This window comes from Archocentrus centrarchus, chromosome 17 (assembly GCF_007364275.1).
Source record: "Archocentrus centrarchus isolate MPI-CPG fArcCen1 chromosome 17, fArcCen1, whole genome shotgun sequence".
NCBI lineage: Eukaryota > Metazoa > Chordata > Actinopteri > Cichliformes > Cichlidae > Archocentrus > Archocentrus centrarchus.
The window spans coordinates 5,479,301-5,499,722 of record NC_044362.1 but is presented as its reverse complement, the minus strand read 5'-3'; the positions used below and the strand labels follow the sequence as shown (position 1 = coordinate 5,499,722).

The 20,422-nt window shown below is 39.3% G+C and overlaps 1 protein-coding gene across 1 annotated transcript in view; it reads left to right on the top strand.

Annotated features, from left to right (window-relative positions):
- The window catches only part of LOC115796050 (microtubule-associated protein 4-like), a 121,165-nt gene that overhangs the window by 9,224 nt on the left and 91,519 nt on the right, over positions 1-20,422 (top strand). Inside the window, exon 2 of the mRNA XM_030752263.1 lies at positions 10,647-10,846. Coding sequence (XP_030608123.1) covers positions 10,657-10,846 — 190 coding nt within the window. The 5' untranslated portion in view covers positions 10,647-10,656. The remainder of the gene's footprint in view (positions 1-10,646; positions 10,847-20,422) is intronic.

Below are 20,422 nucleotides of genomic sequence, written 5' to 3'. Positions count from 1 at the left end.
CATGATGGGACCACGATTGAATTCCTTGCAGGGTCAACATTTTTGCACCAGTTTATGGACTCTCAGACACATTTCAGCTGTCTAGATTACTAATGTAGCTCCCAATTAAATTAGGGTAGACATTTACCCTCTACATCTGTCATCTTAGACGCTAAGAAAGACTCCGGACAAGCAATCCGTCATTTTGGGAAAGATTCTTGTGTGGCATATAACCCCACAGATGAAGCTGACATTGATCAGTTTGGATGAGCTCCTTCTATCTCCTTAAAGCTACATTATACAACTGTACAATTTGCCATTACTTATTAGGACTTCTTCACATATAAATCTCATTATTCCTCTGTGAGCTCAGATGTTGTTGCTTGCTGGCTTCATCATAAAAGTGACTTCTTTGACCTTAGATATAGTTGTTTGATCATTTGGTAATAAAAGATATTCATTCGTGGAGCTTTAAGATGTGTGCATTCTGTGTTTTGATTGATACTATGGCACCCATATGATCAGTGCAGGGTTCTAACTAGCGGTTGATCACCAGGTACACACACACACACTCACACACACACACACCATTCTAGTATGAAATGGACACCTTGTCTTAAGGCATCTGACGTCACCTAGTACTGATCTGATACCAGTGTTAAATCATCCTCACAGTGAGGAAGATAGTTGAACCCAGTCAGTGTTTTTTTTTTTTGTTTAGTTTTTCTTTAATGTGCCAACTGAATTTGTGTTTAAAACAGATGGAAATGCAGCTTGGATTTATATTATTGAAATGCAATGTCACACCAAATTACAGAGTCCTTCTTTATCTTAGATCCTGAAAATAGAATGTTTGGAAGATGAAAATAGTACACACACACACACACACACACACACACACACACACACACACACACACACACACAGAGAGCTTGCTTTACTCTGAACTCTGTGAACAACAGAACTGAAAGCTGCAGTGTTGTTGCTGTCCTTCAGTAAACTCAGAGCTGCAGCTGAGATGTGCTTCTCTACTTGTTAGTGATCATGCTGGATGCACAGTATTTAGCTTGCTAATAAATAAATGCTTGTGTTATGTTGACTCATAAGATGTCATAATAAATACTGAATATAACTATCTGTTGGTAACATACTGAAGCTACAAATGTGTTCTATCTCGTGGTTTTCTAAGCCAAACAGAAGTGTGTGAATGGACATTTTTTAGCCACCAACAAGCACCATGAATTCAGGAAAGTGTATCTCCCTGAGGCCGCTAACCTCTCCATTCTCTGCTGTTACATCATTAGCACAGATTTAGATATTGTACTGTGAGTCATCATGGAGCTGAACTGACCTAAGGCTCAGCTGAAAAACCGGCTTGTATCTTTCAGTGTAATAAAAACAACTGTTTTCTAGTCTGTGGTGAATGAGAAGCTGGCCATATGTGTAACATATCCAACCCCAATTTCAGTCCAATTTTGTAATTCAAATGTTTCTTTTTTAACAGAGTAAAAAATTATGCCTTGTCAGTAACGGATAGTGTTGTTCTGGTCCATCTTTCCGTCTTGTTGCAGTGAGTCTTCTATTATTCAGAAGTCTGTGGCGAACAAACGCTAATCACATAATCAGTGTTAAAGTGTAGAGAAGTAGTTCAGCAGTTTTGCTTGTGGATGAACTGTGTGAGGAGCTGAGCTGTGCTGCTGCTGGTTTGAGCTGACTGCATCCTACAAGATAGCAGAAAATGTTTCATGGACTATCCTGCTATCATGTCTGCTTTTTAACTCATGGCCATAACATACCAGCATATCGTTCCAGTCCACTTCAACCACTGGCTGTCACCAATAACCTCTATGTGTTTAGGTAGAAGGAGGAAGTGGAGTAAAGGTGGTCTTTCAGTATGTGATCCCATGTGATTTGATTGGGTTCTTGGTGGACTTGCATTAATATACATAGTAATACCAGGTAGAGCTGGGCAATAAAACTATATTTATCATGCAAAAAGTTTTCTCAATGGCAATATAAAACATGGTCATAAAGTCGATAGTGCTCATTCCATCCATATTTTGACAGTCAACATATATTTTGACTGGAATGGCATCACGCTAAACCAGTCATCATTGGAATAGATTTAGTCATGCCAGGTACTGTATAGTTGACACATACAACGTAGGAGGAGCACACTTGTACCTTAGGAGTGTGAGTGAGATAAAAGACAACAGAAAATGTTCACAAAAAGTGATTGACAGGGTTACCGAACACGTCACCCTAACAGACACAGCCCAGGGCTCAAAAGACGAGGACAGTGGTGAGGAATTCAGGAGTGTGGAGATATTTTGGCTGTTTAAAGTCTGACAAAGCAGCAGAGCGGCGACACTGTAAACTGTGTCGAAAGCATGTTTCCACAAAGGCGGTAACACCACGACAAGACATGATGTCCGTTAACATGGTCAAAATGTCGGCCTTAAGCAGCTGATTAAAGTGACTTGTCACCAACTCCACAACCATAAACATTTCTCTCTGACGGCTCTTTCCCAGCTGCGCATGAAGTGTTACAGAGGCAGCTGAACAGCTGTGTGCACGACCACTTCAGATTGGTGGTCGCACAAGTCACACATCTGCTCCATATATAAACCTCACTGCCCGCTTCCCTGAGACAGTACTGCACTTCATGTGCCCTTTGCTCCCCTTGAAGCATAAGCAAACCACAACTGAGTGTCAGTTTTGTTTATGATCTCCTTCGTTTACATTTGCTTGAATTTATACAGAGGATATACAAAAAAATCTCTTCATCCATTTGTGTGTTTTCTATACACACACAAAAAAGATGCAGTGTAGAGGCAGGTTTTTTTTTTGTTTTAGCTTTTTTTTTATTAATAGTTACTTAATTTCTTTGGAAATGACCAAATCAGCAGAGTTTCCTCTGGGTGTCTTCATCTCCCTTTTCACATTTTTACACCAGCTAGTAATGTTTTCCCCTGATGGCACCATGTTGGATCAGGATGAAACAACTCAAGCTGTTTTCTGCTTTTGTCACAGTGATCTGACTTGAATTGAGAACAACCGTAGGGATTGGAATCGAGGGTTCTGTGTTAGGATCAATTCTGTTTGTACTATACATGCTTTCCTTAGGCAGTGTTATTAGAAAGCATAGCATACATTTTCATTGCTATGCAGATGATACCCAGCTTTTTCTATCCATGAAGCTAGATGACACAAACTGTAGGAATGCCTTAAAAATGAGTACAATAGCCTCTGATTTTTTTCAGGAGTTGGGCTTAGCCCCTTAGTTCCAGTGAATTGATCAATACTTCAGCATACAGAGACATTTTTAGACAATTTCATGCTGCCAACTTTGTGGGAACAGTTTGATAATGGCTCCTTCCTGTTCCTACATGACCGCACAGGACATGGATGTGCAAGGTTGGTGTCAAAGAACTTGACTGGATCCTAAATCCTCAACCCAACAGAACACCTTTGGGATGAATGAGAACGGAGACTGTGAGCCAGGCCTTCTCATCCAACATCAGTGTCTGACCTCACAAATTTGCTTCTGGGAGAATGGTCAAAAATTCCCATAAACACTCCTAAACCTTGTGGAAAGCCTTCCCAGAAATTTCAGTTTGCCTTGTTATTCTGACAGTTATTTATATCTACTTACCTCTACTTCCAGAATATAAAAAATCTAGATTGCTGGCTACTCCTAGAAAACTTTGTCAGTAAACCCTCTATAACATGCTTGCCAGTCAGCTATCTTGCCAGTTTTATTCAAACATGATCCGTTAACTCAAACCACACAGAATCTTAACCTTGACTGCTCACCCTGTGCTACTCTGTCTGCCATCATGTGAAACTCTGAGCATGAATTTGCCGTGTATAGTGACAGTTCTGTCATGAACCGGCTGAACCGGAGGCAGTGAACTCAAGTGCAGAACCCAATCAAGACACCACAGAGGGAATTCACAGTAATCACTGAATCTTTATTTTGTTAACACAGAGCTCGGGAGTTTTAGCCAGGGGTACAGGGTTGACCAAACTTTGCAGGTCTGAGAATGTTCGGGAATGTTCTCAGTGAGGATAGCAGTCCGTCCTTAGGGGAAGGAGCTGGTGAATGAGGCCTTACTTGGGTTTAGAGACGGGGGAGTCTGAGGTCCACATTAGCTAGCCGATCCTTGAGCTGGAAAGAGGTGCTGAGGGAGGGTGAGCAGGCAGTCCACTTTGTGAGGCAAGCTGGAGAATGCAATCACTCTAAGGAGGTAGAAACTGGATGGTTGAGCTGGTCCTGAAATTCCACAGCTGACAAGGCTTTCATGGGGTACAGGTGCTCAGCTAAGGAGAGGAAGAATCCACGCTCCACCCAGAAGGGTGGAGATCCACTCAAACCTCCTGGGTCAGGGTGACAGGGAGACTAGGCAGACCATGAGAAGTTCAAGCAAAGTTTTCACTTTATTGCAGTGTGTCTGTTTTACTGAGCTGAGTTCATATCACATATTTCAGTCATTACAGTTTTGTCCCACAAAGGGACAAATGTTATGAAGGCCTTGCCAAAATAGTTACAAAAAATCAGCAAATGCTTTTTTGTGTAAAGCAGAGCGAGGTGACAGTTTAGAGAGAGAGAGCTTAATTTACATGATGTTTTGAGTTCACTCACACACAGTTACAAAAATATCGTCCAGTTAATCTTGCTTGTGTTATGATGGTACAGCAAAGTGTTTGATTTCCTGGCAGTCTGTGGCCTTTGTGTGTGTGAGATTGAGTGAGAATTACCAGTGGTTTGGAGGGTGAGGTGATTACATAGCAGACAGTTGCCTTCAGTGAGGGAGAGGCAGTGGATTTTGAAGCAGTGGATTGTGGGTACAAAGATCATTTTTAATCCCCCAGAATTCAACAGCTCTCTCAACAGCTCATCATCATCATCATCATCATCATCATCATCATCATCATCATCATCATCATCATCATCATCATGTAACCATGATTTGTTTTCTACTAAAGTCTAAACATTTAAGACCTTAACCCTGGTTCTGCAATCTTTACATGTAACATTATTAATGAATGTTTTTTGCAGAGAGTAACCTGCAGATGTGAAAAATGTACTAGTCAGTTTGACTCTTCTTACAGCTCAGTTTATTACATCTCATTACAGCTTATTCACTCGTTCATCAGTATTCAGTTACAATTTAAGGAGGTCCAGTGAGAGAAAATTTGGTCCAGAATATCATAAAGTTCCACATGCATTATAATTCAATGCAGTATATTTTGAAGTAGCCTAATCGTTGTATTAGTACCTGTATATAGTGAACAACTGGCTGTCAAATAACACAAATTTCAACAATATTTATTATTAATTTTCCCAGTGAACTGGAAGGCACTCTAATACCAAAATAATAATACAATGTTAGTTTCTCATTTCAAGTAAAGTAATATTTACATTCATAAATAAAAATGAATGAACAATGAAGGAAAAAGCTGCACAGATTAAAATAACTTTACCATAAATATGCAAATAGTTGCACACAGTAAGATTGTTCGAATCTAGTGACAGGTCTGGGTTCATAAAGAATGGCGGCAGGGTCCCGATCTGAACTGTGGTCTGCCTGTTGGTGACACAGGAACAGTAACTCTGCGTGGTGCTGAGGATGTAATGTAGAGTGGGTTTATCACAACCTTTTCATCTGAAAACATCTGCCTGCTGCTGCCGCCGGGCACACAAAAACAAAAATAGACCACAAAGCAGTTTCAAGCTGAGCAGAACTGCAGAGTCAGGTGATCATCCTCAGTGTGTTTATCATTATTTTGAGCAAATCTTTTCACATTTCACATAGAAGTTATTTACAGTTACCTTCAAAACATATAGATCAGTGTGGCTTTAAATTAAGCTCAGCCATAAGTGGGATTATAGATAAGATTCTGTATGGGCTGTAATTCCAGATTCTTGGGCTTGGGTTGTTTAACTCTATAATTTTATATATCAGTGATGATAAAACAAAACAACAAACAGCAGACAGATAAGGTTAAAAAACAAAACAGAACCCTGTCCAGGCCACTGAATGTTCTAGCTTATGAAACGTGTCCAATGAAGCGATAAATATTACAGTATAATACGCTAAGAGGGCAGTGGAGTTTAGGAGGCTTCTATTTAGGGATAGTTCATTTTAAAAATTAGAATGATGGAGTTATTGAGTGCATCCTGACTGTGTATGTGAGAGGACGAGTGAGGAAGAATGTGTGGGATTATAAAAGTACATGTGATGAGCATTTTTGGTGGAAATTAATGTTTTTGAGAAAAATAAGGAGCAAATCAGAGTCAAAAATAAGATGTGTATTTGGAATAGGACAATAGTGGAAAAAACAAGATAAAACAAGACTGTTAAAGAAACCCAAAGTGACTCTCACTTTGGGAATGTGTGTGGTGACCACTACAAGGTGTCTGACCCCTGAAACAATGGCCTACAGTTCTTCTGAAGGCCTGCTAACACTCTACTGTATGTCCTCATTCTGGCCACTGGCCACAGTGTTAGTGTGTGTGCGTTTGGTACAGTTGCAAGACAATGACAGCTTGTTTGCCGGGAGTGTGGATGGAGGGATAAACAGAAACAAAGGACAGGGAAAAAGAAGAGATTGTACTGGGGTCATGCTGTCTAAGTCCCGGGATGTCGTGTGTATTTGTGGGATTTAGAAGGTTGTTAGGAGTCACTTCGTAACAGACTGATTAAAGTTATGTTAGGAAGGAATGCGTTTCATTTTTTTATTTCCTTTCTTGATGCATTGTTTTCCAGAAACAGTTTCCCGGTCAAACGGTGCCTCTCTGTCATGGATTAGTATTTTTTTTTGTTTTGTTTTAAATAACTGTTTGGATCTTATTTGCTTTTGTACTGTTTATTACCACTCAGCTGGTGGTAATATCATAGCTTCTAATGATGAATATTTTCTGTAAATGCAAATCAACTTGAGCAGGCACATGCCTGTTTGAGTTTGAACTGCATCCAATCCAATCCAACTTTATTTATTTTAAAGACGACAACATAGTTGAACCAAAGTACTTTCCAGATAAAAGACAGCAATAAAATACAACAGAGATAATAAACAAAAAGGAAAAGATTTTTCAAAATTTAAAAATAATAAAAAAAATTAAAATAAATAACATTAACCATTAAAGATTAATATAAACAATAAATAAAACTGAAAAGAATAAGACAAAAAAAAAAAGTGACCAAAATGACTAAAACTGACTAGAAACTTGAATTAATTTTGAAATGCCTTGGAGAAAAGATGTGTTTTTAAGCAAGACTTAAAACCCTCTAGTGCTGGGGCCAGCCTAATGGAGGGGCAACTCATTCCACAGTTTGGAGGCCACTGCAGCAAAAGCTCAGTTGCCCTGGTGGTTCAGTCTCGACATGAGGACAGCAAGAAGTAACTGGTCAGCCGATCTGAGAGACCTTTGAGGGGTGTATATGTATAGGTCTGCCAGGTACGTGGGAGCCAGGCCGTTCAAAACTTTAAAAGCAGACAATAAAATTTTAAAATTAATTCTAAAATAGACAGGCAACCAGAGAGGCAAGAACAGGGTTAATGTGCTCACATTTGCGTGTCCCTGTCAGCAGACGAGCAGCAGCATTCTGAACTATATTTGTAAGCGCGACAGCGAAGCGTGGTCAATACCGACATAAAGTGCATTACAATAATCAAGACGAGTGGTCACAAATGCATGCAAGACTCTCTCTAAATCTTGAAAAGATATAAAAGGCTTAACTTTGGCGAGCTGCCTCAGCTGAAAAAAGCCATTTCTCACCACTGTATTTGTCTGTTTGTCCATTTTAAGAGCTGTGTCAATTTTAACCCTAAAAATTCAGAGCCAGCCTTTCTCTGATGTCCTTAAGACATTCTAACAAAGGTCTGAGGGAGTCAGGGTCATTGTGTTTCAGTGGTAAGTATATCTGACAGTCATCTGTATAAAAATTAAATGAGACATTTTGTTTTTTGATAATGGAGCCAAGGGAAAGAAAATAAATACTGAAAAGAAGGGGCCCAAGGATGGATCCTTGGGGAACACCGCATGGGAGGGAGGCAGAAAATTACTGACGGCAACAGAAGAACTTCTGTCAGTAAGACATGACTTGAACCACTCCATGGCAGTATCTCCAGTGCCAACATGATGTTTTAGGCGAGAAATTAAAATAATTTGAGCTACTGTGCCAAAAGCTGCTGTGAAAAAAGCACAAGTATGACAGAGTCTCCAGTTGGCAGTCATTAAAATATCATTAAAAACTCTCAAAAGTGCAGACTCAGTACTATAAAATGCTTTAAAACCTGACTGAAATACTTGAAATGTTGTGAGTGTTTAAAAAAGATTGCAGCTGTGAGGCCAGTACTTTTTCCAAAATTTTAGAAACAATAGGAAGCTTTGAAATCGGTCTAAAATTGGACAACAAGGAGGCACCCGGGCTTTTCAGTAGAGGTTGTACCACTGCTCGTGTAAAAGATACAGATACATCACCCAAAGTCAGACAGCTATTTATAAGCCTTTGAACATAAGGTCCAATAACGTCCCAAACTTCTTTAAAAAAATCAAAGGGGGGGTATCACTAGGAGAGCCTGATTTTAATTTGTGTAACAATTTTCCCCGTATAAGATAGAGACACAGGTTCAAAAGGCTAAAAACTGCAGATGGAGTAGTAACAATGGAAGGGTCATAAGAAGGAGGTGAAATATGTGATCTCATAGTTAAAATCGTATCAACAAAGAAATTTAAATAGTCTTCACATGTTTCAGCAGAAGCTTCTATAAAGTTGGATTGGTGAGGGTTAAGAACAAAGTACAAACAAAATACTAAATAAGACACGAGGCTTGTGACTGTTGTTAATTACACTTGCAAAATAAGCAGATTTCTGGTTCCTAACAGTTTTCCGATATTTAGGCTACTAAAATTGTTAAATTACATTTTCAAATTTTTTAGTTAAGTTTAGAAACCCTTTTCCACACCAATGACAAAAGATGGATATAGCTACAGTGAAGTCACCCAGTGGTTTTGGACTTTTGAAGTTTTGATGTTAGCGATTTAAGTGTTGCCATGTTGTTTTTATTTTTTTAAAACCTGAAGCGACCATATTTTCAATGACCGGGTGAGAACCAAAGTTTCCAGCTAATGCTAGCAAGCTTGGTTGGCAGGCTGATCTGTTAAAATGCTCCAAAATGCACCAACAGCAGACACACTGAAGAAGTCCTGAAGTAGTGGAAGTTAGGTCCAGTGGACACTGACCACCTCCTATCCACCTGAAGGAGTTTTAAAAACAAAATCACCTATTCACACTTGTTATAAAGGGGGAAATGAAGGGATTTTTGTACCACACATTTCTACCACTGGGCTACAAAGATGCGCACACTGATGTTGTCTTGCTTTGAGTCAGTAGAGTTTTTAAACTGGAGAAAACGTAAACTGATTAAATATCATTTTACTTGCAAGCATGTGGTGAATGAAAAGAGGTCATATTAATCTAATTTCCAGTTTCCTGTTTTGTTTTTGTTTTTGCACTCTATTAGAGTAGCTTTGCATGATTCACAGTGGAAATAAGCTTTATTATCTTGCACTGGACCTTCGTGCAGCCCATCAGTTCATCCACTGTCTGAAACCTGCCGTTTTAACTGCTCTACCTTTAAGCCAATTTTCTTGTGATTGGCTGTTTGTCATAAACATGGGTTTCACCAGCAGGTGCACTGAGATGCTGTGCTCACAGTTAGAGCTGTGTGCCTGTAATCAGGATATCCTCCCTCACTGACATATACAGAGCCAAAAGACTAGAAAAAGCTGTCTGAGATGGAGCATTTAGATCAGTCTGAAGTCTGAGCTTCTGGCTCACCAGATTACTTGTACATACACTAATCTTATTATTTGAAACTTTGGTCATATTTAATATGTGTAGCCACCATTGTAAGAGTACACAAACCTAACAGATAACAGATACAAGATGTTAATATCGGTCTTTCATACACCTACAGCTTGAAATGCTGTTTATAATTCTGTGCCAGGCTTTGCTAAAAGCAGTCTGCAGCATTGCTGGGATAGAGAAGAGTGGTTACGGCAAATAGAAGATTTGAAGCGGATCTGGCTTTTCCTGATGTTTTCCACAAAGACTGCATTTGACAACTTTCTCAGAGAAAATGCGAGTGCTGAATGTTAGTTTACCTTGGAGTAATTGCAGGGTAGTTTATGTATTCTCTTACTATTTTTTATAATGGGAGTTTGTTTGGATTTATGCATGTTTTGGATCTGTTTAGATGGTGTTATTACTGTAGCTGCCATAACCAAAGCATCTTAACATGCTAAACATTAGTAATAAATTGATCATGTTGATGTGTCTTTGTGAGGTGAATGGGGAAACAGGAGTGGAGGTCTAACAATCAAAATACAGAGATGTGAACAAAGAGGACATCTGTTTCTTTGTCTGTTCTTGGATGATTTAATATTACTGGCTACATTTGCAGGCTGTCAGAGGACTGTGTGAGCTGGGCAATCACAGCACAATTGTAAATGGGTGTGAAGCTGTCAGCCAGACAAAATTCATAAATGCAGTATTGATTGAGATGCAAGAGAAGCATTCCTGCCTGGCTAAAGGTGAAGAAAAATGGTAACAAGCAAAGATTAATTAAAGTAATCGTGTCCCTTTTCTCTCCAGTACCAGGACTATGGACCTGAGCCTGCGAGATGCTCTGGGTGGGGGTGGTGGTGGGGTCCAAGGTGGGGCCCCTGGTGAGGCCCTGCTGAAGAGAGACTTTGTGGCTTCACTGGAGAAAGAGAGCTACGATGACAAGGTTGGGGAGACAGTCTCCAAGAGTGACTACCGACCCTTACTGGATGGAAAGGACACCAAGACTGGTGAGTCGCCACAAGCATTTACAGACAGACACGAAGGTGGGCCAGTGGTGTTTATGTGATGTTCATCCCTGTAGGGATCTGCGCTTTATCTGAACAAAGTCAAAATTGAGTTGGCTGGTAGGCATTTAGAAAAATCAGCCATTTAGACATTTTGGCACCCCTGGCCTCCAGTTTCCCTGTGAAAAAAAGACAGTTAAAGCCAAAAAACACAAACAGTACAGCTTTCAGCTTGCAATGTTCATTCTTGACAATTATTTGATAAAGCTTGCGGACATAGCTATAACATGCTACTGAACTGCTTAAATTCTGAAAATAATATAAAAATAATTTTTTGGTGATGTTCTTTACTATCAGATTTTAGTTTGAAAAATTATTATAGTCAGGATGTGATTTAGATTTGGTCTTATGAGTCTGTAACCAATAACCGGTATGACATTAAGTCAGAAACAACATGAAATGGTGAAGGCAGGTTGCAAAGTGTTTTACAGATGCGCAACAACTATGGGCAGCCCAAAGTAGCTTAATAGCACATCCTGTATTTCTCAGCTGGATCTGCAGAATGAACCATCAGCTGATGTGGGTTGCACTGAGATCAGCTAGGATTGCAGCTAAGCTTGACTTCATGGCCTGCATTAAGTAACATTATGTTTGCTATGCTTTCATGCTGAGCTACAGTACATCTTATTGCTTTGATGCTAAGTGATAGCTTAATGATGAAACCTTCAATATTACAGCTCCATCTAAATTAAGTGGAATCTGATGCTGTACGGACATGAACTAAAGCCAATGGGCGCCTGGCAGGAAAATGCGGTTAAAAACGTGGTGCTTTAGCTATTTCGATTAAGCTTTAAGCACTAGTTTATAGACATTCAAAGTTATTCCCCAGCTACTGAATAACCCCCTGGCATAGTCATCAACCCTAAACCTGACTCTGACTCTGACCCCGACTCTGACCCTGACTCTAACCGTAGGCAATCAGAATGTCATTTTTGATTTTATGGTTATCACCAGTGATGGCTTAGACCTTGAGGATTAATATGGCAAATTTGCAGTTGAGTAGCAGTAAATTGTGTACGTCTCTTTCTATAGTTATATTTATTATATTCATTTTCTGGTATCTCCTATATGAAAGATTATGTTGGCAGAAGATGATTTTTTTTTTTTTTTTGTGCTAAAATTCCTGTTGTGACTGAAGGGGATAATAGAACTAGAAAGCAAACATGATGATACCAGACTAAGTGATTGAATTTCAGCCTGCATGCTGCTGAAATTTGATGTTTTTGGAAATCTGATCATTAGAAAAACCTGTGGGGCTCAGCTTGGGTCCTACACTTTCCATAATTCAATTTGATAGCATCTTTTTTTAGAAATTCTTTCATTTCTTTCTGGGTCAGAGTTCATTTTCAGACTTCTCCAGAAACACAGAAGATATCATAGAACTGTTTCACAGGCTGTGTTATATCCTTTGTGTCTGGGAAAGTGACCCATGTGAGTAAAAATGTCTGTTAATGTATTATTAATTTGACACCTTGTTGTTTTGAAGATGACAGGTGTGAAGTATTCACCTCAGATCTCTTGGAAGCTGTAGGAAAATATTAGTTCACGTGGAGGCGGCTGGATCTCAGAGAGGTGATGTAGCACTAAGGTTCTGTTAGCTGTGGTGAGATTGATGCTATTGGTAGCTAAGAGATCCAGCGGAGGCAAAGCCCACACAGTTCGTTTATTCGGCCACACCACTTTAGTCTCATTAGCACAAAATGCCTTTCCTCTAGCACAGCCATGTCTAAAGTCCGGATTGGGGTCCAATCACGGCCCAATGTTCGATTTTTATATGGCCTGTCCCTCCCATCGTAAAATGTATTATTTATGGCAGTGTTTCTACTAGCCTGTGAAATCTAACTATCTTCAAGATAAATTTAATTTAAATTTTTTCAATTTTTTTACTTCAAAAACAGTTTTTTCTTGGTGGGTTGTAAGACAGCCTGCCACTCACTAGGTTTAGATGTAGACTTCACAACACCTGCATGCTGTACACCTCAGACTGGCAGCGGTCTGCACCTACTGTCCAACCAGAGAGACCTGCTATCCTCTTACTTTTGTTGTCAGTGGTCCTCATTTAGTTTTCATGTACTCCTATAGCTGAGGCACCCATCCAACAGTAAATCAGTCACTGGAGGAGGGGAGAGCAGCAGATGTGTGCAGACTCTGACAGACAAACTTGGGGAGTGGCTGAGAGTCCCAAGCCTCTAAAAATAGTGAGAGCTTCCCTCCATCCTCTGCTTTATTTCAGGTTGGCCGCAGCAAGGCCCGGTGCAAAGGGGAAAATCAAACAATCCTGAATGAGAGCATTAACACAGAGTCGGGTGTCGTTCATTGATTGATCATTTGATATCATATTAAAATAAATATGTTTTGTTTTTTTGTTTAACTTTACCCCTCTTTTCTCCCTTTTTCAAAAATTACAACCACAAATCAGGTGAGTTCATCTGTATGTTAGATGTTAGATTCAACTCATTGTCATTGTGCGCGCACAATGCAGAGCAAGGAAACACACTGCCACGTGGGGAGGACATGACAACAAACTGAGGAAAGCAGAGGGCTTAAATACACAAAAGGTAATTAGGGAGAGAGGACGCAGCTGGGGAAAACAAGACACAGGTGAATAGAAGATCAAGACACAGGGACCATGACAGCAGTGACAGTATGCTGAACAAGAATCATTTAAATTTTAAGATGTGCTGCCTTAATTAGGCTTTTTCCCAGTTGTTCCGGAGACATATTATGGTTGTTTGCATTAAAGGCTGCATTATACTCATATATTTAATTCAGAATGGCTAAAGTTAATAGCTCATGTGAGTTAGTGTGTGTATATAAAACAGGGACAGCTCAAGTTCCTTGGATTATACTCTATATATCTGGGCTATCAGGGATCTTCCTGGGATTGTGTGTTCCTTTAAAGATTAAGTGTAATAGCTTTGACACGTTGGTCAACCATGTCTAGACTGAAACTGGCTGTAGGACTGTCTGTCTTTTCTCTCAGGGTTGTTCTCTATATTTTTCCATAGTTCCATTTTTCTTTACTTTCTTTCAGTCTCTGTTCCACTCCCTCCTTTTTTTTTTTGTCTCTCTCCCTTCCTGTCATTGTTACGCTGTGTCGGCCTGGAGACGGTGCTGCATTAGCATCGTAGCCAACACACACACACACACACACACACACACACACACACACACACACACACACACACACACACACACACACACACACACACACACACACAGAGGCATAATTAGCATCCAGCCTGTGGCACGGCCTGGTCCATTGAGTTGAATGTTAACCTGTCTAGCTTTCAGTGTTTGGTAGTCCAGAGCTTTAAGGAGCCAAAATCTGGCAACAGCTCTGATCCATGGCACTAATAGGACGGGATGTTGGTGAAGTAAATTGTACAGAAAAAAATATATAATTACTGTTCTAATTAGTTTAACCAAGTAATTTGATGGTCAGGAAATTATGAGGACATACACACACCCATACTCACTGTCTATATTTAGACCTCTGCTCCTCAAATGCCCACTTTTCTTGAACTAACCCAACACACAGACTGCATATAAAAGACGGACATAGCCCTGTGACATCACATGTTGGTTTAAGTCCCATGCCCCCTGGTGGGCATTAGTATACATTGTATATATGATCTATGGTACAACATGAGTTTAGGATTCATTTATTAACATTTTAGTTTAAATACTAGATATATTTTATTTGTGGTTCCCTGCAGTATTGTCATTGTGCATTGAAAGTATATTAGAGTGACATTTTCTGAACCTTTTTTAAAATTAGTTGAAAGGGCCTGTACGACACCTTGGTAATTGTGGGTTTTGCTGTATGGGGACAATTTGAGTCGCTTTTAATGCAGTAGACCTGATTGGACCAGTCAGGAACAGTGCGTTCACAGTAACAGTTTTGTATTTGTCTGTGTCAAATCAGTTTCTCACCTAATATGTTGTTAGCGTAACGACTTAGGTAACTTAATTTACTCAACATTATCAAAGGTGACTGCATACATAACATCCTGAGCGCACGAGACACACATGAGGGTTTTTCCTGCTATGACCTTACTTGGTCTGGAACCATACATTGGCAGCTGTCACTGAATTTTTATATAAATATTGCTGTCGGTCACACACCACTGAGCCACTTCACTGATCTCCACCTGTGCTACTGTTGTGAGTTTAGCATTTTAGCTAACTAGTAGCTCAGCTTTTAATTAATTTAATTGCGCTCATGTAACGGGTCTGTTCCGTGATCGTATAGGTTGCAGAAGAAGACAGCTCACTCATGTGACTTGAGATATTTATTTTCTGCAGAAGAGATTAAAACCACATTAATCCACTTCTGTCTGCCTTTTTCCATGCACTCTGCTCCCTCAGCAGCGCAGAACAACACTGTCTGTAACATATTTTCTTTCTTTTTAAATTCAAGCTTTAACAAATTTCCTCACAAAGTAACAAGAGGAGAAAACCGCCACCTAGTGGCCACATTAACATATAATGCGGGGGGGCAGAGTTAAAGAAATGAACGGAAATAAAACATATAACTTAAAATAAAAGCACATACCTGCAGAAGAGATTAAAACCACATTAATCCACTTCTGTCTGCCTTTTTCCATGCACTCTGCTCCTAAACATGTAAACAAAAGCGGTATCTAAGCAACTTGTGCTGCATGAATATACACTGGACGGCGAACTAGTGGTCATGTTCGCGCAAAAAAGATCGACAAGAAAAACATCTATAAAAGTTATAACAGTGGTCTAAACAGCCCAGAAATGCCTCACAACATACAAATAAACCAGTGACGTGCGGTGAGGGTCGTGACTGGTGAGGCACTGACGTCATCACATCAGATTTACAAACATATAGCTTATTCACCATTTGATTGGCAACAGTTGTTTTGTTTAACATTAACATAGTCTGAAGCAAACCTTTTAGCTCCGGTGTTGGTCTTCCTTTAATTATTATCTTCTGCTTCGATTGAAAGTCCAGTTTAGAAAATTCTTTCAGTTGAGTTATGTAATCTTCCATGTTGAACATAAGGCCAAGCAACAGGAAAAACTAACTGGCCTTGCTAACTGTTTATGGTAGCTTGCCGCCGAGGAGTCGTAGAGTCCCTGGGATCACCAGCGCCCCCTACCATGAGGCACGAGAACTGCGTGCCTCACCTAGTGTCTCTTCGCAGCAGTTTCATGATCGCTCAACACAAGAATGCATTACACACACATACAGTTGTTAATGAAAAAAACAAAAAATAAACTGTGCATTATATACACCAGCTAAAATATGGAAATTTAGTTCATATAGTAAAAGTGTTAGAACATTTTAATAGCCACATGCAAAGGGAAAGTAATCCGGTCTCACTGCATAGCATGCCAGCACAGTTAGTAGTCATTGGCAATGACTATACTGAGCCGCACCACGGATTGCGCAATCCGTGGTGCGGCTCGCCGGGCTGGTGCCTCACCGTTCGTCTCTTAGTATTTGACCGGCAAATGCGAAAATTCAGCGATTTTGAAAAAACTAATCTAAAAATGGTGTAGTTAAATGGAAAAGAACTTTAAAATACAAATCACTGAATGAATATAACCATTTAATTTATTTTTTAATTTTATATTTCCACGATGACAGGTGAGGCCGTGCCTCACCTGCCTCCCCTGACTGCACGTCACTGAAATAAACAATGGTAAACAACATGTGCCAGAGGTTTCTGCATACATAGCTACTTTCATGAAGAAAACAATGATAAATCACAGCAGCAAATTTTCCCGCGACTTACCCTCAGCAGCGCAGAACAACACTGTGAGGGGAAGGGGGAGGGGGGAAGCTACACACGCTAGGGAGGGCTAAGGAAGCCCAGGAGACACAAACGAGGCAGAGTGCAGGAAGGCATTACCCACAAGCTAAATCAATAAAACAATGACAAATTAAAAACAGCCCAGTGAGATAAAATTCACAAATACTCAACATAACATGAATTAGAAATAATAATTAATGAAGTTCATTTTTAACTCTGTTACACTCACAGTGAGTTCTGCTCAGCAAAGCCTGGTAACAGTACTAGCGTACAAATTAATCTACTAAGTTTTGCCTCCATAATATTAGATCAGTTTATTTATTACTCTATGCATTGATATCACAATGATATTGCTCAATTTTTATTGGAAAGCTAATGTGACTGTATAAAGGTTATGGTGTGAGAAAACAGAGAGCCAGAGATAGATGAGATTGTGTGGTATCATTGTGATGCTGAACACAGATGGCACATCAGACTAAGTTGCATGTTTTTTTGTTTTTTTTTAATCCTTTATGATAAACCATCAGCTTGTCACATCATCTCACATTTCCCCTGACATGCCTGCGCACAGCTGGTATGATAATAATCATCAAAAGCAGGACACATCCTCTGGTTATGTGTGTAGTTGAATCCTTCATAAATGTGTTTATGTAGTGACATTGTGGGTACTCGACTTCCTGACAGGGACAGAAGTCAAACACCCATAATGTATTCACCGTTACATTTTAGTGTAAATACTCAGTTGTAGGTTACTGTAAGGGCTGTGCAAGCAGTAGTCATGGTAAATACTGTAAGTCTCCAGAGAATTAATATAAGTCAATCAAACATAGTCTGCGGTAGTGGATACATGACTGTGTTTGTGCATGTGGGTCATTCCTTCTCAAATCACCGTGGGCCTTCTGCTCTGATTTGGATAAATATGTTGTGGTCCAAAGTTTGGACATACATAATGATTTTGCTCTGACATTTTAGCTTCATTTATCAAATGTCGGATCTGTAATTTGGGACAGATAAATAAAAAAATGTTTGAGTATTGGCTAGTTAAATTATGAAAGAAAAAAAAATAAAGCAGTCCTGTAAAACATATACAAATAAAAGATTTCACATTGCAAAAGGCAACAAGTAACAAATTCTGCATAGTATATAGTTACATTTCACAAAATGCAAAATAAAATATGTAGAATAATTTTTAACATGAAATTCTTAGTCGTAAAAAACGAAGACTACTAATTCCTTTTTCATTACTCATAATTTTTTTGCTATATTTTATTTACAAAAGATTTTACGTCTGTACTTGTTGGGTTGTTGCGTTTTTAATGCCTCTCAGCATATAAAAATGAAAAATATGTATATATTTAACAACATTATTTTCTCAGTTATAATTAGAGTGGCAGAACTCCAGAATTTGTGTGTGATAATAAAATACTTTGCAGGATTGTTTGATTTTTTTTAATTAATTTTTTTATTCATGTTATTTGTTTCCCTTCATTTTTTTTTTTTTATATTGATCCTTCAAAGCCTGTGAAAATTTCTCTGCATGAATGCCTCAGTAGATTCTGAGCAGTGTTTAGGGTCCTTGTCTTGTTGAAGTATCCAGCCCCGGCGCAACTTCAGCTTTGTCACTGATTCTTGAACATTGTTCTCAAGAATCTGACTGGAATCCACGTGACCCTCAACTTTAACAAGATTCCCAGTACTTGCACTGGCCACACAGCCCCACAGCACGATGGAACCACCACCAAATGTTGCTGTGGGTACCAAGTGTTTGTCTTGGAATGCTGTGTTCTTTTTCCACCATGCATACCGCCCCTTCTTATGTCCAAATAACTCAGTTTTAGTTTCATCAGTCCACAGCACCTTATTCCAAAATGAAGCTGGCTTGTCCAAATGTGCTTTAGCGACTCTGTTTGTGGCGTGTGTGCAGAAAAGGCTTCTTCTGCATTACTCTCACATACAGCCTCTCCTTGTGCAAAGTGCACTGAATAGTTGAACGATGCACAGTGACACCATCTGCAGAAAGATGATGTTGTAGGTCTTTGGAGCTGCTCTGTGGGTTGACTATGACTGTTCTCACCATCCTTCTCCTCTGCCTATCTGAGAGTTTTCTTGGCCTGCCACTTTGGGCCTTAACTAGAACTGTGCCTGTGGTCTTCCATTTCCTCACTATGTTCCTCACAGTGGAAACTGACAGCTGAAATCTCTGAGAGAGCTTTTTGGATCCTTCCCCTAAACCATGATGTTGAACAATCTCTGTTTTCAGGTCATTTCAGAGTTGTTTTGAGGCTCCTGTGTTGCCACTCTTCAGAGAAGATGCAAAGAGGAGAAACACGTGCAATTGGCCACCTTAACACTTTATCACAATTGGATTCAATTGTGTATGTAGGTCAAGGGTCAATGAGCTTATAAAACAAATTTTGCGTTCCAGTAATTAGTGCTAAAGGTTTTCAAATCAGTAAAACGACAAGGTTGCCCAAACTTATACACCTGCCTAATTTTGTTTAAATTGAAGTTTTCACACTTTCTGTAAATCCTGTAAACTTCATTTCACTTCTCAAATATCAAATATGATATATTTAACTGATATTGCTGATCTGAATAACCAAATTATCAGGGGTTCCCAAACTTTGGCATACCACTATGTATGAAGCTAAAATTTCACAGCCATCATTATACACTGTGTTTATCCAAACTTTGGACCATAACATTTTTATGCAAATCGGAGATGGCCGAGCAGAAAATGTTCCAAAAATGTGATGATCTGAGTTGAAGTGATCCATGTATGGGATCATTTAAACACTGGTGACTATATGCAGCAGGCCTGTAGGCTCCATTCTGTATGAGTGTTCCTGTCCGCCAAAGAGGGTCCCACTGTGACTGAGAGCAGATGTTTTACCACAGGGGCTTTTCTGATGTTTTCATATCAAATATGCATCACCACAGACACACAAGTGACGCCTCAAGGATCCATTCTAGGCCTGTTTTTTTTTTTTCAGTGTTTAGTTGACTTGTAAAGAAAATGCAAACTAAATGCAAAAAGTTGCACTGAAGCTAAATTATGTTATTCATAATATTTTGATTTGCTATTTGATGTTTCAGCTTCATAAGTGACAAACCTTTTATTTTTACACTGGTGTTGTTGACTTACAGTTGCTCGATCCAGTCATTAGATATTGTTTTATTCTTGTATAAACTAAAAATGCAGTGATTATAAAAATCTAAATTAAGTCATGAATGTTTTCTAACTTCTGATTTAATGAATCAAAGCAAAATTTTACCTTCATACTATGAATATTTTCCAAGTTGCAGGCTCTGAAAGTACAGATGGGTGGGTTGAAATTTGGTTCCAGGATGTTTGATCCACATGAATTTTTCTAGAGCTGAAAAACACATTAAAAACTTTCTTGTTCAGCATGATTTTTCCTATAATCGACTGAGCAGAGATATCATAGGATATATCATAGTTTCAATAGCAAAACTACACCAGTGTGTATTTAGAGAAGCAGAAGCTTGATCTGTTTCTGATCATTCACTCGAGAAAATTTCAGAGTGCATTCTCTGTAAGAGTCACACCAGCATGTGGGATCGCTGGCTGGTCAAAACAAGTTATAGCATTTGAAGGGTCTCCTTTTTACATACATTTTGATACCAGACTCATATCTGTATTCATTGTGTGGAATTACAGCTCAAAGATGACTCAGTAGCAGAAAACATAAAGGGCACTGAAAGCTGA